This window comes from Scyliorhinus torazame, chromosome 8 (genome assembly GCF_047496885.1).
Source record: "Scyliorhinus torazame isolate Kashiwa2021f chromosome 8, sScyTor2.1, whole genome shotgun sequence".
Classification (NCBI taxonomy): domain Eukaryota; kingdom Metazoa; phylum Chordata; class Chondrichthyes; order Carcharhiniformes; family Scyliorhinidae; genus Scyliorhinus; species Scyliorhinus torazame.
The window spans coordinates 34,450,567-34,476,280 of NC_092714.1; the positions used below are offsets into that span (position 1 = coordinate 34,450,567).

At 46.7% G+C, this 25,714-nt stretch overlaps 1 protein-coding gene across 8 annotated transcripts in view; it reads right to left on the reverse strand.

The window, feature by feature from the left end:
• Positions 1 to 25,714, reverse strand: part of cryzl1 (crystallin, zeta (quinone reductase)-like 1) — a 119,352-nt gene that overhangs the window by 77,062 nt on the left and 16,576 nt on the right. For all 8 annotated transcript variants that reach the window (XM_072513369.1, XM_072513362.1, XM_072513368.1 and 5 more), the window contains 2 exons: positions 2,663 to 2,740; positions 899 to 971 (listed from right to left, as the gene is read on the reverse strand). In XM_072513369.1, the coding sequence (XP_072369470.1) occupies positions 899 to 971; positions 2,663 to 2,740 (151 nt within the window). The remainder of the gene's footprint in view (positions 1 to 898; positions 972 to 2,662; positions 2,741 to 25,714) is intronic.

The following is a 25,714-nucleotide window of genomic DNA, read 5'->3' on the forward strand; positions in this document are numbered from 1 at the left end:
TCACCACAGCCCCCGCCCCAGGATGATCCGTCCTCCCTCTGGTTCCACTCGGGGGCAATGAAGACGAGGACAACACTCTCACGGAGTCACAGGTGACCAAGTCAGCACCCGCATCACCACCGGGACCAAGGCGATCACAGCGGAGGATCAAGGCACCCGACCGACTGACCCTGTAGATTTTGCCTGAAATTGTAAATTTTGCCTGAACTGTAAATTTTTCCACCACCCACGCTGGACTCGTTTTTAACAGGGGTGAATGTGGTAGTCACCACTAACTGTATATTAGATGTAGTAACTGTATAGTAGATATAGTATGGTAAGGCTCCTGTACTAGAGGTACGGGGTAAATCCATGCCTGCTGGCTCCACCCAGTAGGCAGCGTATAAATGTGCGCGCACACCGGAGCTGCTCCCATTCTGGTAGCAGCTGCAGGAGGCCACACATCTCTGCTTAATAAAGCCTCGATTATTCTCTACTCTCGTCTTGTAGTAATTGATAGTGCATCAAGCTCATTAAAGGATCAGCAGAATCAAAGACCATTGATCTTCTCTCTTGTTCAGGAATGCTGAAGTCAATTGTATACCCCTATCACTGGCCCAACTGAGATTAGTTAACACTGCATAGATGTAGGGACTGGTTTAAATGGTTAATCTCTGCACTGGGTGCTGCACCTCTTAATGGGAGCCTGTGGTGAAAAATAGAATTCTAGTTAAACTTTTATCATTTATCAGCATTGACATTCTGTGCTTCACCAGCAACACAATGCTAAAAGTTTCAAGGCAGGAACTATTTTACTTGCAACAAAAAGCTATGGAGCAAAAACATTTTTACTGGATGAATCTTTGACCAGAGGATAGGGATAAAAAGACTTAGTCAAAATAAGATCACATACACTTACCCTCAAGAACCACTCCAGCAACTTCTCTTCCAATTGGTAAAAATTCTTCCTGCAATTTTCGCTCCATCAGCAGCTAAATATAAAGTGAACTTTTTAATGACTAAGGAGGGGATGCTTTTCTTCTAACTGCAAATTGAAGATTTTTAAGAATCAGTCAGATAGTACAATGGATCTCGAAAATCTAACTATGATTCCACATGAGAGAGGAGATTTTTCTTTGCGGCGATTAGCACTAGCTTAAGTAAAAACAGAAAATGTTGGTTAAACTCAGCAGGTCTGGCAGCATCTGGAGGAGGAGAGAAGCAGAGTTGACGTTTCGACCCTTCTGTCCTATGGACTTGAAACATCTTTTTCTCTCTCTCTCCACAGATGCTGCCAGACCTGCGGAATTTTTCCAACATCTTATAAAGATTTTCAACATGTGCACTTGTTGCTTTTATTTAACACGAGCTTAAGAGTTGGAGCAAATAGTTTGTTTCGGTCTTGGGCTCGGCTGGATTACGGAATAAGGCCCAGTTTGTCATTGGCCCTCTTAAATTGGATCCGCATACTCCTTCTGGATTTTGGGGAGAAGGTGCACTTGAGCATGTGTTTCTTTTCTCAAGAATATTGATTTTGTGTTGAACCTGCTCGACATTCAGTCTCTGTTTCCGAGTGCATGCGCAGACATTTTGCTTCTTTCGAAAATGTTAAAAGTAATCTTCCCTGACCTTAGTGTGGTTTGTTCTCTAAAGTTCACATGATTCATTAGTACAATAAAAGTGAATATTAATGGATATTAAATTAGTCACATTACAATGAAAGTATAAGTATGATTTAATATTAAAGTACTGTTCTGTATGGAGGAAAAGATAAGCTTGATTGCATTTACATTTCAAAGATAACCAGCAGATGGTCATTTTGGACTTGGAAATGTAGGCAAGCTTGCTAATAAAATAGTACCACAAATAAGCCTGGGAAGGAACACAGACATAACAAACATAGTCCCTTACAATGAAACTTCATTACAGTAATAAAACACTTAATTATCTTTTAAATAACTCTTCCAGTAGCTTATGTGCACTTGGTCCCTCTTCCTCCCAGAAGAGCTCACGCTTCCAACACCTGGCCTCAGGCAACTCTTTCACCATTTCTGGGGCAAAGAGTCTGGAAACAATTTTGTGAGCATCCTGAAGGCATTAGCTAATTTCAGAGTTGGAATGCTTGTACCCTTTGTGGGAGGACAAAGCTATCACGCTGGTAGTAGCTGACAATCTAGATTGCTGCTTTTTTAAAATTCAAAAATCAAAGAATGAAACGTATAGAAAAAGTATCAATAATAGAGATAAAATATAGAAATGATACAGGATTAGTGGCCATTGAAGCTCCAATCTCAAGATCCAATTCACAGTGCCTTTCCTGGGAGTTATAAGCTCTGTAAGGGTGCAGAATGGTGCCCGATTGCTTCCCCAAAATGAGTAAGGGAAACATTGGAGCGCAAAGTGCCAAGGGCTGCACTCACGCATGTTGTAGGGGTGAAAGGTCTCAAAGCAGGTTTCAGGTCTGCTCTTTTGACTAAAGTCATATCACGGCAAGTTCAAATTATGAATGGGGAGATGCTATGTTGGTGCAAAAATAAAGAAAAATGTTTAAAAAAGAAATAGCAATGGTTAAATGATAAAACATATTTTTAAAAAAAACACATTTAAACAAAATATAGCATGCTCTAGTTGAGTATTCTTATAAACCCAAGTGCATGTATGCACATATTAAAAGTAGGCTTACCTTTGTATTCACAGGACTGAAAGCACAAACTTTAACCTGTATTTTGACATAATGATCACTTACACTGGGGACAGATTCCTAAAAAAAAGAAAAATGTTTTGTTAACCAGGTGCCTATTAATAAGGCATTGACATTGCTGAACCTTCACTGAATACCTTGGTTGTGCTTCACTGTTGCACAGATGTGCCTCTTGGTGAAACCATCCAGTTTGTACTGCAGTTATTTTACTAACAACATCATGGGGTCAGAAGAAAAGCTGCTATTCCCTATACTTCTAATACTGCCTGATTACTCTGGAGAGTCATGCCTTCAGCTGCCAAGGCCCTGAACTCTGGAATTCCCTCCCTAAACCTCACTCTCTTCCTTATAATAATAATAATAATAATAATCTTTGTCACAAGTAGGCTTACATTAACACTGCAATGAAGTTACTGTGAAAAGCCCCTAGTCGCCCAGTCCGGCGCCTGTTCGGGTGCACAGAGGGAGAATTCAGAATGTCCAAATTACCTAACAGCACGTCTTTCGGGACTCGTGGGAGGAAACCGGAGGACCCGGAGGAAATCCACCCAGACACAGGGAGAACGTGCAGACACCGCACAGACAGTGACCCAAGCTGGGAATCGAACCTGGGACCCTGCCGCTTTGGAGCAACAGTGCTAACCACTGCGCACTCCTTAAAGCATAGCTCTTTGATCAAGTTTTATGTCACCTAATATCTCCTTATATGGCTGGTAATAAATTTATTTGTGTTCCTGTTAAGTGCCTTGGGACATTTTACTATGTCAAAGATGTTATATAAATGCAAGTTGTTGTTGAATTTACGGCAAAATAAAATCAGCAAATACTGTAAAACTCTCAATAGGTCAGGCAGCATCCAAACATTCTTCTTTATTTGTCTTGTTCTCTCTCCAGGTGTAGGCTGACTAGCTGAATGTTTTCCAGAATTTTATGATTTTATTTCAGATTTCCAGCACCGACAGTATTCTGCTCTAATTCTTGTAATTGGATTTTCTTTGTGCCTGACTCTTTTCAGCATGGGTTTAAACAAAGGGGTTCATTCAGACATTTTATTTATCTTCTAGCTTATGTTTGAAATACAGGAGAAGCAACTTCACTTAAGATGTGCTTCAGCATGGCTGGGACAAGTGGGAGGGACAAGTGCCAATCGTGTTGATTTGTTAACATTGATGTGGATTTACAAGGAGGCAGACTTGATTTCAGAATGGACCCAACTTCTGAATGAGGCAGTTCACTGCATTTATCGTGGCAAACAGGAGCCAAATTAAATGATATGTTATTTGGCTCCTGTTTATCATTACAAAGCATTAACAGTGCCAGATGAATGAATTTGGCTTCCAATGGACTAATTTATTTCTGATTCAGGCCAATGCTACAGAATTCTTGTTGTACCACAACATGCGAATGTGTAATCTTAATTTGAAGCGCAAATATTCCCCAATTATTCAGCTTCTTGGCATCAGCCCAGTAGCAGCTAATTCATTTTGCGCTCAAGCAACATCCTCGTCACTCCTCACAATCTATGTCATCTCTTACAGCTCTGCGAACACAGTGCTTTCCCATCCTCTGGCCTCCTGGGCATCACTCAAAAATCACCAAAATCAGCAGTGCCTCAAGCCATCTGGCCTTAAACTTTATTCCTAAACCTTTCCATTTGCACTGCTCCTGCAAGATATTCCTTAAACCTACCAAGGTTTATTCACCCAACTCAATACCTCCTTCTCTGGCTCAGTGTCAGTTTTTGTCCAATATGCTAGTTTACACGTTAAGGGTACTTGTTATTGTAGTAGGTCCTCATTGTAGTTACCAACTGAAATGAGTCCATCAGTACTTAACAGATATATGTCCTGATTTCAATAAATCACTGACTGTTGTCTGATGGATTGGAGATATCCAGAAGTCTGACATTTTTATGGTGCAAAATTTTTACTTGTGACATGACAAACCAATTTTGTTGCAAAATATTTAATTGTGCAATTATAAATATATGCCAGTCATGAATCAAAACATTTTTCATTAAAGCTTTCGTAATTATATCAATCTTTGTCCTTGATGTACAGTTGTGCATTAAAATGAAGCATGCAGACAGCTATTGTTTTTACTGATCATAGAATCCTAGAATTTACAATGCAGAAGGAGGCCATTCAGCCCATCGAGTCTGCACCGTGTGGTGGTATGTATTAGGGGTAATACGGTACACCACGTGTCGACAGGCTATTGGTGGAGGGATGCCAGGTCCTGATAGGATCTGCCACCTACTGGATTCCACCCAGAAATGCCGGTATAAGAACCCAGTTTTTCCCTCCATTTCCCTCAGCAGCTGCATTCTGTAACCACGCTGCTGGGGATAAAGTTCTGCTTAATAAAGCCTTCAATTGACATTACCTCAACCTGCCTCGCATCATATTGACGGTGCTACACACTGGCCATTGGAAATAGCACCCTACTTAAGCCCCACACTGCCACCCGATCCCTTTTTATCCCCATCTAACCTTTTTGGACACTATGGGCAATTTATCATGGCCAATCCACCTAACCTGCACATCTTTAGACTGTGGGAGGAAACCGGAGCACCCGGAGGAAACCCCGCAGAAAGGGGAGAACGTGCAGACTCCACACAGACAGTTGCCCAAGCCGGGAATCAAACCTGGGACCCTCAAGCTGCGAAGCAACTGTGCTAACCACAATGTTAATTAGGAATGAAATTAAATCAATAGCACTAAATGACATAGGGTCAGATGATGTGGAGTCTGTGTGGGTAGAGTTGAGGAACCACAAAGGCAAAAAAACCATAATGGGAGTTATATACAGGCCTCCTAACAGTGGTCAGGACCGGGGGCACAAAACGCACCACGAAATAGAAAGTCCATGTCAGAAAGGCAAGGTCACAGTGATCATGGGGGACTTCAATATGCAGGTGGACTGGGTAAATAATGCTGCCAGTGGACCCAAGGAAAGGGAATTCATTGAATGTTTACAGGAGGGCTTTTTGGAACAGCTTGTGATGGAGCCCACGAGGGAACAGGCCATTCTGGACTTAGTGTTATGTAATGAGCCAGACTTGATTAAAGATCTTAAAGTAAGGGAGCACTTAGGAGGCAGTGATCATAATATGGTAGAATTCAATCTCCAATTTGAAAGAAAGAAGGTAGAATCAGATGTAAAGGTGTTACAATTAAATAAAGGTAACTACAGGGGCATGAGGGAGGAACTGACGAAAATCGACTAGGAGCAGAGCCTAGTGGGAAAGACAGTAGAACAGCAATGGCAGGAGTTTCTGGGAGTGATTGAGGACACAGTACAGAGGTTCATCCCAAAGAAAAGAAAGGTTATCAGAGGGGGGATTAGACAGCCATGGCTGAAAAAGGAAGTTAGGGAATGCATCAAAGCAAAAGAGAAAGCCTATAATGTGGCAAAGAGTAGTGGGAAGTCAGAAGATTGGGAAGGCTACAAAAACAAACAGAGGATAACAAAGAGAGAAATAAGGAAAGAGAGGATCAAATATGAAGGTAGGCTAGCCAGTAACATTAGGAATGATAGTAAAAGTTGCTTTAAATACATTAAAAACAAACGGGAGGCAAAAGTTGACATTGGGCCGCTCCAAAATGACGCTGGCAATTTTGTGATGGGAGACATGGAAATAGCTGAGGAACTAAATAAGTACTTTGCGTCAGTCTTCACAGTAGAAGACATGAGTAATATCCCAACAATTCCGGAGAGTCAGGGGGCAGAGTTGAATATCGTAGCCATCACAAAGGAGAAAGTGCTAGAGAAACTAAGAGGTCTAAAAATTGATAAATCTCCGGGCCCAGATGGACTACATCCTAGAGTTCTAAAGGAGATAGCTGAAGAAATAGTGGAGGGGTTAGTTATGATCTTTCAAAAGTCACTGGAGTCCGGGAAAGTCCCAGAGGATTGGAAAATCGCTGTTGTAACCCCCCTGTTCAAGAAGGGAACAAGGAAAAAGATGGAAAATTATAGGCCAATTAGCCTAACCTCGGTTGTTGGCAAGATTCTAGAATCCATTGTTAAGGATGAGATTTCTAAATTCTTGGAAGTGCAGGGTCAGATTAGGACAAGTCAGCATGGATTTAGTAAGGGGAGGTCGTGCCTGACAAACCTGTTAGAGTTCTTTGAAGAGATAACAAATAGGTTAGACCAAGGAGAGCCAATGGATGTTATCTATCTTGACTTCCAAAAGGCCTTTGATAAGGTGCCTCACGGGAGACTGCGGAGTAAAATAAGGGCCCATGGTATTCGAGGCAAGCTACTAACATGGATTGACGATTGGCTGTCAGGCAGAAGGCAGAGAGTTGGGATAAAAGGTTATTTTTCGGAATGGGAACCGGTGACGAGTGGTGTCCCGCAGGGTTCAGTATTGGGGCCACAGCTGTTCTCTTTATATAGTAACGATCTAGATGACGGGACTGGGGGCATTCTGGCTAAGTTTGCCGCTGATACAAAGATAGGTGGAGGGGCAGGTAGTATGGAGGAGGTGGGGAGGCTGCAGAAAGATTTAGATAGTTTAGGAGAGTGGTCCAAGAAATGGCTGATGAAATTCAACGTGGGCAAGTGCGAGGTCTTGCACTTTGGAAAAAAGAATAGAGGCATGGACTATTTTCTAAACGGTGACAAAATTCATAATGCTGAAGTGCAAAGGGACTTGGGAGTCCTAGTCCAGGATTCTCTAAAGGTAAACTTGCAGGTTGAGTCCGTAATTAAGAAAGCAAATGCAATGTTGTCATTCATCTCAAGAGGCTTGGAATATAAAAGCAGGGATGTACTTCTGAAGCTTTATAAAGCATTAGTTAGTCCCCATTTAGAATACTGTGAGCAATTTTGGGCCCCACACCTCAGGAAGGACATACTGGCACTGGAGCGGGTCCAGCGGAGATTCACACGGATGATCCCAGGAATGGTAGGCCTAACATACGATGAACGTCTGAGGATCCTGGGATTATATTCATTGGAGTTTAGGAGGTTGAGGGGAGATCTAATAGAAACTTACAAGATAATGAATGGCTTAGATAGGGTGGATGTAGGGAAGTTGTTTCCATTAGCAGGGGAGACTAGGACCCGGGGGCACAGCCTAAGAATAAAAGGGAGTCACTTTAGAACAGAGATGAGGAGAAATATCTTCAGCCAGAGAGTGGTGGGTCTGTGGAATTCATTGCCAGAGGGCGGTGGAGGCCGGGTCGTTGAGTGTCTTTAAGACAGAAGTTGATAAATTCTTGATTTCTCGAGGAATTAAGGGCTATGGAGAGAGAGCGGGTAAATGGAGTTGAAATCATCCATGATTGAATGGCGGAGTGGACTCGATGGGCCGAATGGCCTTACTTCCGCTCCTATGTCTTATGGTCTTAATGCTATCGTGATGTCCAGTAATTTGAAACCATCACAAAACAGGATACATTTGGGTGCTATTGATAGTTCTTAACCTCTCAAGCTTTGATCGCATATTTCTTTTCTTATATATTATATATTAGAGTTTTTCATTTTTACAAATAAGACAGAATCAATTGTGTTGGTGTTCTCCTAAGACATAGTGCCTCCAGCCATACAACAATGTAAAAAAAAAATGGATAAGTTTTCTGAGGGCCACGAAGAATCCAGCACGAGTTTTAAGGATCAAAGAAATAACATTTATTTACAATAACGTATATACACAACAGCAGCAACCTCGCTTGCTGCTTACTCCTTCCTGCTGGTTCCAAACTGGCCAGCTTTATTTATACAGGGAGTCTGCTAATGATGTCTCCGCCCCACTCATTGGGGAAGCTCATGCTCCCACAGGATTGTGGGATTGTCATTAGTCCCCGGTCAATGGTAAGCAGGCAGGTTATAACATCCCTCCCCCACAAAGTCCAAGGAATCCACCGAAGACCCTGGCGAAGGAGGGCGTCGGACTAGTTTTACCGCAGGCCAGACACCATTTGCACGAGGCGTTGGATCGGGCGGCGTGTAACGAGGTGGAGACCGGCGCTTCCGTGATGAACAGCGTAACGGTTGTACATCCACGGCCCTTGGGCCCGAGGAGTCCCCCTCTGATGCGTCCGGTGTCTCCATCTTGAAGTCAGAGTCTGCTGCCTCCGTCATCTCGGCGTCTCTATATCCATGCGGTTCTATAACGACCTGCGCAGGCTTTGAGTGAGGCACGAGAGGAAGATTGTGAGGACTACTTTCCTGTGTCTCTGGTCTCTGTGGCTGTAGAAATGAGCTCCAGGGGCAGGGAATCTTTGGAAGGGATTGTCTTCTGGACTGAACGTGGTCTACATGTTTGCGCTGGAGACGACCCTTGGCTTGCACCTGGTAAGATATAGGGCCGGGGTGGTGTCCTATACAAAAACAAAAAGCGAGCCAGTCTCGTGTCCATTGACCTGGAAGACTGCTTCTTTAGGCCTCGTTTGAATGTCTGCACTGCGCGCTCCGCCAACCCATTTGAAGCCGGGTGGTAAGGGGCAGTGCGGATATGGCAAACTCCTCACTTGTGAACGGGAGTGCCGTTATCCGTGACCAGCACCTCGGGGAGGCCATGCGTACTAAAAGACAAACGCATCTTCTCAATTGTTGCGCAGGGAGTTGGGCCTAGCATCTTATGCACCTCTAGCCATTTAGACTGGGCGTCGATTAATAGAAGGAACATGGATCCTTGAAAAGGGCCTGCAAAATCCACGTGCAAGCGTGCCCAAGGCCACCCTGGCCATTCCCAGTGATGTAGGGGTGCGGCCGGCTGAAGCTTCTGATGCTCCTGGCAAGTGGAGCAGTTTTGGGCCACCTTCTCAATGTCGGTGTCAAGGCCTGGCCACCAGACATAAAACTCCAGACCAACATGTTCATTTTGGTCACACCCGGATGCCCATTGTGCAAGTCTCTTAGTATCAGCTCCTGTCCTTTTTCCGGGACAATCACATGCGTCCCCCACAAGAGGATGCCATCTTCCACGCTGAATTCTGACAGTTGAGGAAAAATGCCTGCAACTCACCTGGGAGCTGTCTATGCTGCCCACCATACAGGACTATGTGCCGAACCTTTGACAGGACTGGCTCCGTCTGGGTCCACTCACGGATCTGTGATGCCGTAACAGGCAAGGTGTCCATACAATTTAGGGTTGCAACCACCTCACCTGTCGTGACATGGGGCCAGTCAATAAAGGCAATCGGCTCAAGTGCGTCGGCATTTGCTACCTGCGTACCTGGTTTGTGCTCCAGAGAATACTCGTATGCATCGAGCAACAAAGCCCAGCGCTGGATCCGTGCGGAAGCAATAGGCGGTATTGGCTTATCCTCTCTGAAAAGTCCCAGCAGAGGCTTATGATCAGTCACGATAGTAAAGTGGCGGCCATACACATACTGGTGGAAGCATTTCACCGCAAAGACCACCGCCAGGCCCTCCTTCTCAATCTGCGTGTATTTCTTTTCCACTGCAGTCAATGTGCGGGAGGCGAAAGCTATCGGCCGCGTGGCCCTGTTCTCCATCTTGTGGGACAGGACGGCCCCAATACCATACGGGGATGCATCACATGTGACGAGCAAAGGCTTTCCAGGATCATAGTGGGTTAGTAATCCAGACGACGACAATTGTTGCTTTACCCGCCGGAAAGCGGTTTCTTGCGGCTGACCCCAAACCCAGGTGTGATTTTTCTTTAGCAGAAGGTGCAATGGGGCCAGCGTAGTTGCCAGATTGGGGAGGAACTTCCCGTAACAGTTTACGAGGCCGAGAAAAGAACAAAGATGCGCAGTGTCAGTCGGGGCGGGGGCCTGTTGAATCGCGCGCACCTTCTCTGCGACGGGGTGCAAACCTTCACGGTCCACCCGATAACCTAGGCAGACTCCTTCCTTTGCCTGAAATACGCACTTTGCGCAACGTAAACGGACTCCAGCCTCCGAAAAGCGTCTAAGGACAGCCTCCAGATTTTCCAAATGTTCCTGCTCCGACGTCCCTGTAATCAAAACGTCATCTAAGTAGACAGCGACACGCGGTAAACCTCTCAAAATGCCCTCCATAACGCGTTGAAAAATAGCGCAGGCAGAGGATACTCCAAAGGGCAAACGTCGGTGTGTATTAATCGTTACATATGGTCGGGAGGCAGGGTCCAGCTCCAACTGTAGGTAGGCGTGACTCAGATCTAATTTTGTGAATGAGAGTCCGCCTGCAAGCTTCGCGTAGAGATCCTCTATGCAAAGCATTGGATATCGGTCGAGTCGGGAGGCCGTATTCACGGTCGCCGCACAAACGAACTGTGGCATCTGGCTTCATTACAGGTACAATTGGTGCTGCCCAGTCAGCGAAACGGACGGGCCTGATGATACCCAAAGTCTCCAAACGAGTGAGCCCCCCTTCTACCTTCGAGCAAGGCGTAAGGCACCAGGCGCCCTCGGAAATAGCACGGCGTGGCTCCTGGTTCGACTTGGATACGGGCTACGGCCCCTTTTATTTTCCCCAAACTGGGCTGGAATACATCTGGGTATCGTCCTAGCACCTCAGTCAACCCTCCAGAAACTGTTTGGAGGATGTGCTGCCACTGCAACTACAAATGGCGTAACCAGTCCCGACCCAACAGGCTGGGCCTGCGGCCGCACACCACGATAAGTGGGAAACGCCCCTCCTGGCGACCATAAACAACAGGGGTCACCATAGTTCCTGCAATGTCCAATGGTTCCCCCGTGTAGGTGGCCAACCTGGCCTGTGTGTCGGTTAATGTAAGGGTCTGTATACCCTGCTTGATGCGGTCGAATGTCCTCTGGGCAATCACGGAGACCGCTGCACCAGTGTCCAACTCCATCTCAAACGGGTGACCATTGACCCGTACTGTCCTTTTAATGGGGGCCACACGGGGAGCTGCCACACAATGCAGCTGCAGGCAGTCGTCCTCCGTCTCCACGTCCTCAGGAGTAGTCGCCATAGGTTCATCCACATGGAAGGTATGGCCCCTGGGCTGGTCCCAGTTTAGGTCGGAATGACGGCGCCTCTGGCGCCCCAGGACCAGCGTCCGCGACGGGGTCGGCGCCTACAAGTCTGACACTGACACGGACATGGCTCCTCATCCATTGGTTCTGGAGAAGGCTCCCTTCGGGGAGGAATGTCCGACGGCCACTGGCGTCAATCCGGACGTCGCCTCGCCCAAGGTACCGCAGGAGTGCGGGGGGGGGGGGGGGGGGGGCGTTTTGGGACGGAAGGGGTTGCACCCCAAGGCATGCACCCCATTCCTTGTAGCTCCTGCACTCCTCGTTCTGCGCTCTCTCTGGACAATACTATTTGAATGGCCTGTTGAAAAGTCAATGTTGGCTCAGCTAAACTTTTCTGGGTGGCCGCATTGTTAATACCACAAACCAAACGGTCGCGTAACATTTCTGACAAGGTCTCACCATAGTCACAGTACTCCGCAATCCTGCGTAGCCTGGATAGAAAGTCAGCAAGGGATTCTCCTGGGGTCCTCTCAGCGGTATTAAACCGATAACGTTGGACTATCGTGGACGGGGTTGGGTTAAAATGTTGCCCCACTAAATTCACAAGTTCATCAAACGTTTTGGTGTCCAGCGCAGCTGGGTACACAAGGCTCCTAATCACCCCAAACGTATGCGGGCCACCCGCAGGCGGTGAGCAATATGACCACCTGGCACTCGTTTTCGGTGATATTGTTTGCCCGGAAATAGTAACGCATCCGTTGTGCGTACTGGTCCCAGTTTTCCAGCACAGCATCAAAAACATCCAAACGCCCGTACAGAGGCATGGTGTAATAGAAAACAACTTCCAACCTGTATCCAACAAAAATCAGCAGTGTAGACAGCTATTCACTTTAACCCTCGTCGCCAGTTTTGTGAGGGCCACGAAGAATCCAGCACAAGGTTTAAGGATTTGCGGTGCGTTTGATAAGGTTCCCCACGGTAGGCTATTGCAAAAAATACGGAGGCTGGGGATTGAGGGTGATTTAGAGATGTGGATCAGAAATTGGCTAGCTGAAAGAAGACAGAGGGTGGTGGTTGATGGGAAATGTTCAGAATGGAGTACAGTCACAAGTGGAGTACCACAAGGATCTGTTCTGGGGCCGTTGCTATTTGTCATTTTTATCAATGACCTAGAGGAAGGCGCAGAAGGGTGGGTGAGTAAATTTGCAGACGATACTAAAGTCGGTGGTGTTGTCGATAGTGTGGAAGGATGTAGCAGATTACAGAGGGATATAGATAAGCTGCAGAGCTGGGCCGAGAGGTGGCAAATGGAGTTTAATGTAGAGAAGTGTGAGGTGATTCACTTTGGAAGGAATAACAGGAATGCGGAATATTTGGCTAATGGTAAAGTTCTTGAAAGTGTGGATGAGCAGAGGGATCTAGGTGTCCATGTACATAGATCCCTGAAAGTTGCCACCCAGGTTGATAGGGTTGTGAAGAAGGCCTATGGAGTGTTGGCCTTTATTGGTAGAGGGATTGAGTTCCGGAGTCGGGAGGTCATGTTGCAGCTGTACAGAACTCTGGTGCGGCCGCATTTGGAGTATTGCGTACAGTTCTGGTCACCGCATTGTAGGAAGGACGTGGAGGCTTTGGAGCGGGTGCAGAGGAGATTTACCAGGATGTTGCCTGGTATGGAGGGAAAATCTTATGAGGAAAGGCTGATGGACTTGAGGTTGTTTTCGTTGGAGAGAAGAAGGTTAAGAGGAGACTTAATAGAGGCATACAAAATGATCAGGGGGTTGGATAGGGTGGACAGTGAGAGCCTTCTCCCGCGGATGGATATGGCTGGCACGAGGGGACATAACTTTAAACTGAGGGGTAATAGATATAGGACAGAGGTCAGAGGTAGGTTCTTTACGCAAAGAGTAGTGAGGCCGTGGAATGCCCTACCTGCTACAGTGGTGAACTCGCCAACATTGAGGGCATTTAAAAGTTTATTGGATAAACATATGGATGATAATGGCATAGTGTAGGTTGGATGGCTTTTGTTTTGGTGCAACATCGTGGGCCGAAGGGCCTGTACTGCGCTGTATTGTTCTATGTTCTATGTTCTATACAAAGTAATAACATTTATTTACAATAACATATATATACACAACAGCAGCAGCCACTTCGCTTGCTGCTCACTCCTTCCTGCTGGTTCCAAACTGGCCAGCTTTATTTATAAAGGGAGTCTGCTAATGATTTCTCCGCCCCCTTCATTGGGGAAACTCATACTCCCACAGGATTGTGGGATCATTAGTCCCCAGCCAATGGTAAGCAGGCAGGTTATAACAATAAGCTAGACAATAGTGAAGAGGATTAAGATCATGTAAACATAGTAATATGATGCACACCTTCATGTATGTAAAGCAAATTCAAAACGGTGCTGCATAACTTGTGGAAATCCTTTTAGGAGCAAGTCAGACATAGCTGAACCTACAAATTTGAATTAGGGGGCCCATACTTTCGGAATGCATCTGGTTTAGAACAGAGTATGCAAATTAGGAATGCCATAGGGATATAGTCCATAATAATTCAATGACAATTCTAAATTGAGGGAAACTTATCACTAATCTTCAGTGCTGCAAAAGTTAGGATATCATACGGCCTGTTTCATTAATGTCAATGATTCTCCCAGAATTAGGAATATAGGATCAAATTCTAAGGCCATGGCAAATATCTTTTCAAACTCTTAGTGCAACAGCCCAGTGGGATTGAATTTTGAAACGGGACCACATACAGTGTACGTAGTCACTCTCGACTACCTGGAACTTGAGGGACATCAAGAATGTGGAGGATCTATGGTTTGATTGAAGTATTGGTTTTATATTGATGTTTGCACATTTCTGTTATCTGTAACTGTTTACAATGCCATAAATACCTCAGTAAAATGGTTTGTTAAAAAAAAAGCCTGGTGTAATATTTTGAACTGAATCTCCTTTGTTATATTACAGACTGGGAAATCTCATCCGGCTTGCCCTGAACTTTTATTGGCATATTCCCATATATGACTCCAGGTCTCCTCATTGACTGCAAGGTCTCTTTCCGAAGACCGCAGTGTTTCAGTTATACTCACAACAGTTTTTAGAACACAAAGTAAAACCTTGCTAATTAACTGCTTAGGTCCCAAAGAAATCAGGATTTTTTTCCACCAGGAAGACTGAAATGTCAAGATGTATCCAGCAGAGGGCAGTAGAGCGGAGCTGCTGATTGGCTGTTGCGGGGGAAATTTGCATACGTCCGTTGTGCTCACCCTAACTTGAAGGTGTACCTCAGCAAGAGACCCTAGCTGTTCAAGTGAAGACGAGCTCTTTGGGAGGGTTGAAACTAGTTCAGCAGGGGCTTGGGAACCTGAATTGTAGCTCCAGTATACAGGAGGTTGAGAGTAGTGAGGTCAGGAGTAAGGTTTCAAAGTTGCAACAGTGTACCGGCAGGCAATAAGGTGGTTTAAAGTGTGTCTACTTCAATGCCAGAAGCACCCGGAATAAGGTGGGTGAACTTGCGGCATGGGTTGGTACCTGGGACTTCGATGTTGTGGCCATTTCGGAGACATGGATAGAGCAGGGACAGGAATGGTTGTTGCAGGTGCCGAGGTTTAGGTATTTCAGTAAGCTCAGGGAAGGTTGTATAAGAGGGGGAGGGGTTGCATGGTTAGTCAAGGATAGTATTACGGTGGCAGAAAGGACGTTTGATGAGGACTCGTCGACTGAGGTAGTATGGGCTGAGGTTAGAAACAGGAAAGGAGAGGTCACCCTGTTAGGGGTTTTCTATAGGCCTCCAAATAGTTCCAGCGATGTAGAGGAAAGGATTGCAAAGATGATTCTGGATAGGAGTGAAAGCAACAGGGTAGTTGTTATGGGGGACTTTAACTTTCCAAATATTGACTGGAAACGCTGTAGTTAGAGTACTTTAGATGGGTCCGTTTTTGTCCAATGTGCACAGGAGGGTTTCCTGACACAGCATGTAGATAGGCCAACGAGAGGCGAGGTCATATTGGATTTGGTACTGGATAATGAACCAGGACAGGTGTTAGATTTGGAGGTAGGTGAGCACTTTGGGGATAGTGACCACAATTCGATTATGTTTACTTTAGTGATGGAAAGGGATAGATGCATGTCGCAAGGCAAGAGTTATATCTGGGGGAAAGGCAATTATGATGCGATGAGGCAAGACTTAGGATGCATCGGATGGAGAGGAAAACTGCAGGGATGGGCACAATGGAAATGCGGAGCTTGTTCAAGGAACAGCTACTGCGTGTCCTTGATAAGTATGTACCTGTAAGGCAGGGAGGAAGTGGTCGAGCGAGGGAACCATGGTTTACTAAAGCAGTCGAAACACTTGTCAAGAGGAAGAAGGAGGCTTATGTAAAGATGAGACATGAAGGTTCAGTTAGGGTGCTCAAGAGTTACAAGTTACCTAGGAAGGACCTAAAGAGAGAGCTAAGAAGAGCCAGGAGGGGACATGAGAAGTCTTTGGCAGGTAGGATCAAGGATAACCCTAAAGCTTTCTTTCGATATGTCAGGAATAAAAGAATGACTAGAGTAAGAGTAGGGCCAGTCAAGGACGGTAGTGGGAAGTTGTGCTTGGAGTCAGAGGAGATAGGAGAGGTGTTAAATGAATATTTTTCGTCAGTATTCACACAGGAAAAAGACAATGTTGTCGAGGAGAATATTGAGATTCAGGCTACTAGACGAGAAGAGCTTGAGGTTCATAAGGAGGAGGTATTAACAATTCTGGAAAGGGTGAAAATAGATAAGTCCCCTGGGCCGGATGGGATTTATCCTCGGATTCTCTGCAAAGCTAGGGAGGAGATTGCTGAGCCTTTGATCTTTAAGTCATCTTTGTCTACAGGAATAGTGCCAGAAGACTGGAGGATAGCAAATGTTGTCCCCTTGTTTTCAAGAAGGGGTGTAAAGACAACCCCGGTAACTATAGACCAGTGAGCCTTACTTCTGTTGTCGGAAAAATCTTGGAAAGGTTTATAAGAGATGGGATGTACAATCATCTGGAAAGGAATAATTTGATTAGAGATAGTCAACACGGTTTTGTGAAGGGTAGGTCGTGCCTCACAAACCTTATTGAGTTCTTTGAGAAGGTGACCAAACAGGTGGATGAGGTTAAAGCAGTTGATGTGGTGTATATGGATTTCAGTAAAGCGTTTGATCAGGTTCCCAACGGCAGGCTACTGCAGAAAATACGGAGGCATGGGATTCAGGGTGATTTAGCAGTTTGGATCAGAAATTGGCTAGCTGGAAGACGACAAAAGGGGGGTGGTTGATGGGAAATGTTCAGACTGGAGTCCAGTTACTAGTGGTGTACCACAAGGATCTGTTTTGGGGCCACTACAGTTTGTCATTTTTATAAATGACCTGGAGGAGGGCGTAGAAGGATGGGTGAGTAAATTTGCAGATGACACTAAAGTCGGTGGAGTTGTGGACAGTGCGGAAGGATGTTACAAGTTACAGAGGGACATAGATAAGCTGCAGTGCTGGGCTGAGAGGTGGCAAATGGAGTTTAATGCAGAAAAGTGTGAGGTGATTCATTTTGGAAGGAATAACAGGAAGACAGAGTACTGGGCTAATGGTAAGATTCTTGGCAGTGTGGATGAGCAGAGAGATCTCGGTGTCCATGTACATAGATCCCTGAAAGTTGCCACCCAGGCTGAGAGGGTTGTTAAGAAGGCGTACGGTGTGTTAGCTTTTATTGGTAGAGGGATTGAGTTTCGGAGCCATGAGGTCATGTTGCAGCTGTACAAAACTCTGGTGCAGCTGCATTTGGAGTATTGCGTGCAATTCTGGTCGCCGCATTATAGGAAGGGTGTGGAAGCATTGGAAAGGGTGCAGAGATTTACCAGAATGTTAAGAAGTGACTTAATTGAGGCATACAAGATGATCAGAGGATTGGATAGGGTGGACAGTGAGAGCCTTTTTCCTCGGATGGTGATGTCTAGCACGAGGGGACATACCTTTAAATTGAGGGAAGATAGATATAAGACAGATGTCAGAGGTAGGTTCTTTACTCAGAGAGTAGTAAGGGCATGGAATGCCCTGCCTGCAACAGTAGTGGACTCGCCAATACTAAGGGCATTCAAATGGTCATTGGATAGACATATGGATGATAAGGGAATAGTGTAGATGGGCTTTAGATTGGTTTCACAGGTCGGCGTAACATCAAGGGCCGAAGGGCCTGTAATGTTCTATAGTTGTCATATTAAGGATAAAGACTAAGTTGCAAGTATTTAAAAAAAAGGAGTGTCTCGGGATGTCATATTGTTGGCATAGCTGCTCAAACGATGACAGGGAAGCACCACTGAAGAGGTCTCCCAGCCTACAAGTGCCTCAATCTCTCCAGATATCAAATTGATGGTCCAGGGCAGCACGGTAGCACAGTGGTTAGCACTGTTGCTTCACAGCACCAGGGTCCCAGGTTCGATTCCTGGCTAGCGACACTGTCAGTGTGGAGTCTGCACGTTCTCACCGTGTCTGCATGGGTTTCCTCCGGGTGCTCCGGTTTCCTCCACAAGTCCCCAACGACATGCTGCTAGGTGAATTGGACAGTCTGAATTAATCTTCTGTGTACCCGAACACGCGCTGGAGTGTGGCGACTAGGGGATTTTCACAGTAACTTCATTGCAGTGTTAATGTAAGCCTACGTGTGACAATAATAAAGATTATTATTACTACTACAGGACCTGGTGGGCAATCCGGATTGCCCTGAATGGGAGAGAGCGGAAGTTAATTTAGATCTTCCTTCCAGCTGATAGTCCATTTCTGCACTCTAGGAATATTGATAATTATAGGATTGTCACACATGGCAGACCAAGCCTCGAAATCCCTGTAAAACAACAGAGCTTGGAAGGCGTATACACACTGGTCTGCTTCAATGTCGAGCCAAATGAAGCAGGCGTCCTTTCTGACCCAACCCTTATAAACCCAAGATTGAAGGTTAATTGATACATTTTAAATATTCAGCAACCTAACCCCTATCCACTTTGGACTGGAAGCTGCAGTATAGCCAGTTTTAAACAAGGTTTTTTCTTGTTCCATGTTGAAGGAACTAAGCATTCCATTAATTTCCTTCAGGACCTTAGCAGAAAATAAGATTGGCAGCATCTGTAAATAATACAGAAACCTAGGCAACCCATTGGTCTTAAATCAACGCGATCCTGCCCAACCACAAAATCAGTAAGGATGGAGCTGGTCACACCTAATGGAATAGGTGTAATTAACAGGATGAAATTTTATCCATACAAATGTTTAAAGGAGGGGGTAACCACTATACCCAGGCAAGTGAACTCTGAGGTGGACTACTTAAGTGGAAAATTAGGGAGAAAAAAGGTATTTGGGGGGGGGGGGGGGGGGGGGGGGGATCTACTCTGAGCCCACCCAATGGCATAGCCTCAGACTTCGTAAAATAATTTTGGAGGCCAAGAAAAGACCACCATGTCAATAACAGCAGTAACAGAAACATCCAGCTTAGATACTAACAGCAACACGTCATCCACGTATAGCGTGATCTTATGTTGCAACTCTCCACTATGCAACCAAGGCCCGGTCAAATTGTCTCAGCCAGGGGCTCAATGGCTATTATAAACAATAATGGGGATATCAGGCATCCCTGTCTAGTTTGCCGTTGGAGACAAACAGTGTCAGACCAATGACCACTGGTAGGTACTGCCACCATAGGACAATTATAAAGCACCTGTATCCACTTAACATACTTCCCTCCCAACCCAAATCTCTGCAGTGCATAAAAGTGCATCTCCACATTATAAAATAAGTAATTCCACTCTACTGGGTCAAAGGTTTTCTCTGCATCGCAGGAGATCACTATCTCATCCAAAGCCGTTTTTGAAAGACCCAAATAACATTCAATAGTCTCTTAACATTATTAAATGGTTGGAATTTGTGTATGAACTCAGTCCCATCACCCTTGATGATCAATAAGGAACTCCCTCCAGGCACCACGCTAACACTTTGGACAATGACTTCAAGGCTGAAATTCTCTGGTCGCCCTGCAGCCATCTGGGGTGGCCACTTGCAAATAATCACGGGAAATATGGCCAATGCAGGGTCCAGACGAACTCCGAGCTTGTGTATATTTGCCACTAGATAACCAGACACTATCGAAACCCCCAGCCGATTTGCATTCTAATGGCCCATTTCCCCAGAACAAAAGACTTGTACTCAGGTATCAGATAGATACAGACCCTCTCTTCACCCAGGAAGCCCAAACAGCCAAGGTCAATGACCGTTCAGGACACGCCAAGCCATCAAAGCACCCACCCCATTATTGGCTAAAATCGAAGGCAGTAATCGAAGCCTGCCGAATTATTGGGTCCAAAGCCCAAAAGAGCGCAAAACCCCCGAAGGATAAAGAGACACTGCCATATGTTCGGTCTCTTTTGGCCCCGGCGCACCGGCACTCTTGGCCCGGCCTACGCCCGATACCAATTGCAGCACCACGACCAGAAGCAAGTTCAAGACCAACGATCGCGACCAGACGGATGAGCTCAGCAGAAACTAAGTCACTTCTCCAGACCCAGCCACTCAAGATCTGAACAAAGGCCTTGTTCCTCTGCATAAAGCCGGGTGCCTGAAGTTAAGTACAGGTTGTTGTAGTGTTAGGTGTAATTTAGATTGTAGTGTTTTATGTTGCATGTCGAAGTAATTCTTGTGTAAATAAGCTATCATTGAACTTGAACTAACAAACTGGTTGTTGGGTCTTTGATCAATATCCGGTTAAACCTTGTGGTGGTATCATTTGATACCTGGCGACTCTGAAAAGCAATATCATCATTAATGACTGTCATATCAGTATCCAGTTAAAAAGAGCAACATTATTGGCGTCTCCGGTGCGAATTGGCAACAGCCTGCAGTTTTTCTAGCAGTGTGGGGTGGCTTCAATGGGAATTCCCATTGACAGTGGAGGGAGCAGAGAATCCCACCTCCAGTGAACGGCACGCTGCCTCCTGCTGCTGAGAAACACGTGGCTGGGTCGCCCGAGAATCCCAACCCCAAATCTACAGTCAGGAGCAAAACTGGCACATGGGATGTGCACTCTTCAAGATTCTCACCTGACTTCAGAATTAAGGAGATATTCGCCTCCCGGAGGGTCTGCAGTAGCAGACCTGCTTCAAATGAGTGACTATCCATACTAATCAGAGCATCTAGTAGCAAGTCTTTAAATTCCCTGTAAAACTCATGTCCAAAACCATCCGGCCATGGGGCCTTAGCAGACTGACCATAAGATACAGGAGCAGAATTCGGCCGTTTGGTCCATCCAGCCTGTTCCGTCATTCGATCATGGCTGATAAGTTCCTCATCTCCATTCTCCTGCCTTCTACCCATAGCTCCCTTATTAATCAAGAACACCGGATTTGAGCTTAAGGTGCTGTTACACACAGGGCTACAGACCAAGAGTTGGAAGGTGGAATTAGACAGAATAGTTGTTTCTTAGAACACAAGAACAAGGAGCAGGAGTAGGCAATTTAGCCTCTGGAGGCTGCTCCACCATTCAATATGATCATGACTGATCGGATCATGGCCTCAGCCCCCACTGTCCCTATATTCTCCATAACCCTTCAAACCATCACTAATTAAAAATCTGTCTAAGTCCTCCTTAAATTTACTCACTGTCCCAGTATCTACTGCTTGCCGGAACTCCCCAGTGTATCGAGAGATCGGGATGCCAATTTTAAATGCCCTCCCAATCTCCAAGGGCCCCAAAGCAAACCCCAACCCAACGCACTATGTAGGGATCCCGCCCTCCCCCAACACCTACGCAGGGCACCCCCAGGTGGAACACATGCAGAAAATGCCAGTTTTCACCTTTGTAGCACCCATGCCAGCTGGCAGTGCCAAGCTGGCACCCAGGTAGACATGCTAGGGTGCCAGGCTGGCAGTGCCATGTAGATCTTGGGAGCGTGGTCTCCCGGCATCTATCGGCCACGCTGCGCGATCGGCTTTTCGTGCGCAAGGTGGCCATTAGATCGCACTGCAAAACTCCATCAGATCACTCAGCCAAGCCAAGGCACTGGGTGGTACACAGGACCTCTACCTGAACAGAACCCGCCTCCATGCTATCAACGAGGCGAAGGCGAGGACGTCCACCTTCACCCCTTCTATAGCACTAGCGAGTCTGATACGTCAAAATTAGCCACCAATGGGCACGGCTCCAGCTGAATACCTACCCCCCCGCCCGCCGCCGCCACCCCCCCCCCCCCCTTATACACACACTCCCAAGGTATAAATTTTGGCCCAAAGCCAAACTTCCCACTCAACCCTTTTCAGCATCCAACTCTGGCAACCTCCAGCTCAGGCGCCGAGGAGGCGGACAGAACGACATTTAACAATTGCCGTATATTGGCCGCTAACTGCTGACCCTTGACAAAACCAGTCTGCTCTTCAGAAATCACCGCTGGAAGGTAGGGCTCCAAATGCATTGCCAGTACCTTAGTGTCAGCGTTCAACAAGAAAATGGGTCGATACGACCCATACTCCGTAGTATCCTTATCTTTCTTCATGATCAGGGAAATCGAAGCCTGTGCCAATGTGACCTGCAACAACCACCGGAACAATTGAACATATCCAGCAACAGTGGGATCAACTGTTCCGCAAACCTTTTATAGAATTAGATATGATACCCATCTGGACCTGGAACTTTACCTGACTGCATTAAACTTCATAATCTCCTCCGGTCCAATCCCCGCCTCCAACTCCTCCCGTCTCCACCACCGACAAAGACAACCCATCCAAAAACTGCATTAATGGCAAGCTTTCCTATGGAGGCTCTGACTTTATACAGCTCTCGATAAAAGGCCTCAAGCGCTGCATTAACCTCACGGGGCATAAACAACCCGACTCCCTTATCTGCACGATCTCCCGAGAGACACCCTGCCACCTCAGCTGGTGCTCCAAAAATGACTGGCCTTCTCCCCATATTCATAAAAGATCCCTCGAGTGTCGCAGCTGGTTCACCGCCTTGCCTGTTGAGAGCAGCTCAAATTCTATCTGCAGTTTCTTCCTATTTACCAACAACTCTGACGTCGGGGAAGTCTAGCACTGGCAGTCCACCTCAAGGATGGAATCCACCAGCCTCTGCCTCTCCACCCTTGCGATTTATCCTTATGCGCCTTTTTGGAGATTATCTCCCCCCTCATGACTGTCTTCAGAGCTTCCCACAGTGTAGAAAGAGAGAAACCGCCTCGATCGTATTGAACTCAAATGAACTCCCCAATGGTGGAGGATATATACTCACAGAATCCCTTGTCCGCCAGCAACGCTATGTCCAATCTCCAAGGTGTTGAGAGCGACAAGGTTCCAACATCAGGTTCACAAAATGCAGAGAATGATCCAAGATAACGATAGCTGTGTACTCTGCCCCTTTCACCCCAGGAAAAAGACCTACCTGCCACAAAGAAGTGAATCTGGGGGTAGGCCCAATGGACGGGCGAAAAAAAAAGCTTCCTATCCATCGGGTGCACAAATCTCCATTGTTCTGACCCCCCCGGCCACCCCCCATCTGTTCCATAAAGTCATTCCGCACCCCCCTCTCCGCAGAATTAGTTGATGTGCATCCAGATTCGGGATTGATGCCGGCACCTTATTGATAAGCACCATATCATCCCAGTTTGGTACATCACGTTAACCAAAACCACAGGAGTACCCGCCAACGACCCACTGATGATCATATACCTCCAGCCCGAGACCACCAATATTTTAGCAGCTGAAAAGGACGCCCTCTTGTTGATCAGCACTGCAGCCCCCCCGGGCCCTAACAATCAAAACCAGAATTGTTTTATTCTTTAAAAAATAAATTTAGAGTACCCAATTGATTTTTTTCCAATTAAGGGGCAATTTAGTGTGGCCAATCCACCTACCCTGCACATCTTTGGGTTGAGGGGGTGAAACCCACGCAGACACGAGGCGAATGTGCAAACTCCACACAGGCAGTGACCCAGAGCTGGGATCAAATCTGGGATCTCGACGCCGTGAGGCAGCAATGCTAACCATACTGCCCCCGAAACCAGAATGATATACCTGTACCCAGCCCTTCTGCAAACTTGTTTGGTCCTTGATCTGCAAATGGGTCTCCTGTAAAACACATCAGCTTTCATACGTCTCAGGTACTTAAACACCAGTGACCTTTTTACTGGGCCTTTAACCCCCTTACATTCCAAGTTATCAACCGGTCAGGGGGACTCCTATCCGACCCCGAGTCAACCATTCCCAACAAGTGCCAATGTCAGACCCATCCAAGATGGCCACCAGACCCCTCAAGATCAGTACAAAGACGAATTCCATCCACCCCAACTCCACTCAGCAATTTCCTGCAACAAAGCTATGTCGACTTTCTCCTTTAAGGAAAGACAAAATATTTTCCTCTTAATAGGATGATGTATTCCCCGTATTTCCAGGGATAAATGTTAATATAGCTACCGCCATTCAAGAGAAAATATAAATTCAAGAGAAAATATAGGATAAGATATTCACACCACGTTGGGGCATGCACCAAAACATATCTCCCCCATTTCCAATTGTGCCAGTGGCACCATAGAAAAAATATAAAGTCTTTTCTCAGAAAAGAGACTTGCCTGTGCCATTGAAGGATCCAGTTAACAATTCTTCAACCCCAAAATTAAAAAGTAAACAACAAAATTGGTGACATTCTAAGGGGACATTCCTCAGTGCATGCGCATACTTCTATGGCTACTCCTATAACCATTCCTTCATTGTACTCATGAGACATAGATAAGCCAGAATGAGAATGGATGCCAAATGCAACTCCTGCAATTTGAACACATCCATGAAAACCTAAACCACTCACCCACCTCCCGGCAGTGGTGGTACTCATATTTATCATGATTAAAGTAAGAAGACCTTCAAGCATAGATTACCATTATAAAGTGCAGATAAAGGGCAGCACGGTAGCATTGTGGATAGCACAATTGCTTCACAGCTCCAGGGTCCCAGGTTCGATTCCGGCTTGGGTCACTGTCTGTGCGGAGTCTGCACATCCTCCTCGTATGTGCGTGGGTTTCCTCCAGGTGCTCCGGTTTCCTCCCACAGTCCAAAGATGTGCAGGTTAGGTGGATTGGCCATGATAAATTGCCCTTAGTGTTGGATGGGGTTACTGGGTTATGGGGATAGGGTGGAGGTGTTGGGTAGGGTGCGCTTTCCAAAAGCCGGTACAGACTCGATGGGCCGAATGGCCTCCTTCTGCACTGTAAATTCTATGATAATCTATGATGAATACCGATCATGCACCCCTGCTACCATACCACCGACACAACATACCCCTTAACTAGAAGGAGCACACGGAAGGGCGTTTTCCATTCGAAATCGCTGAAGTTCTTAGCATAGTGTTCAGCTGGTAACATAGCCCTCCTTACATGATCAACACATGATTCAACAAGAAGCATTATAACGAGGATAGAGTCCAGATTTTACAATGCGCTGCAGAATGGTACTCCAAGTTGTTGCCTTGCATGGAGTTCACATCGGCCAAGGACTTAACGGATTGTCAAGTGCCTTTATGGGGTTATCGGAAACCACCCTCAGTATCACAGGATAAAGCAGGGCATAATTCACTCCGACAGCCTCGAGTCATTTTCGCACTTCATCGATGCCTCTGCTGCATCACTGCCAAGCATTCTTGGAAGAAAAAGAGAACCTCGCCCCCTCGTCCAGAGGCGCCCACCAGGCCTCGCCCCCTCGTCCAGAGGCGCCCACCAGGCCTCGCCCCCTCGTCCAGAGGCGCCCACCAGGCCTCGCCCCCTCGTCCAGAGGCGCCCACCAGGCCTCGCCCCCTCGTCCAGAGGCGCCCACCAGGCCTCGCCCCCTCGTCCAGAGGCGCCCACCAGGCCTCGCCCCCTCGTCCAGAGGCGCCCACCAGGCCTCGCCCCCTCGTCCAGAGGCGCCCACCAGGCCTCGCCCCCTCGTCCAGAGGCGCCCACCAGGCCTCGCCCCCTCGTCCAGAGGCGCCCACCAGGCCTCGCCCCCTCGTCCAGAGGCGCCCACCAGGCCTCGCCCCCTCGTCCAGAGGCGCCCACCAGGCCTCGCCCCCTCGTCCAGAGGCGCCCACCAGGCCTCGCCCCCTCGTCCAG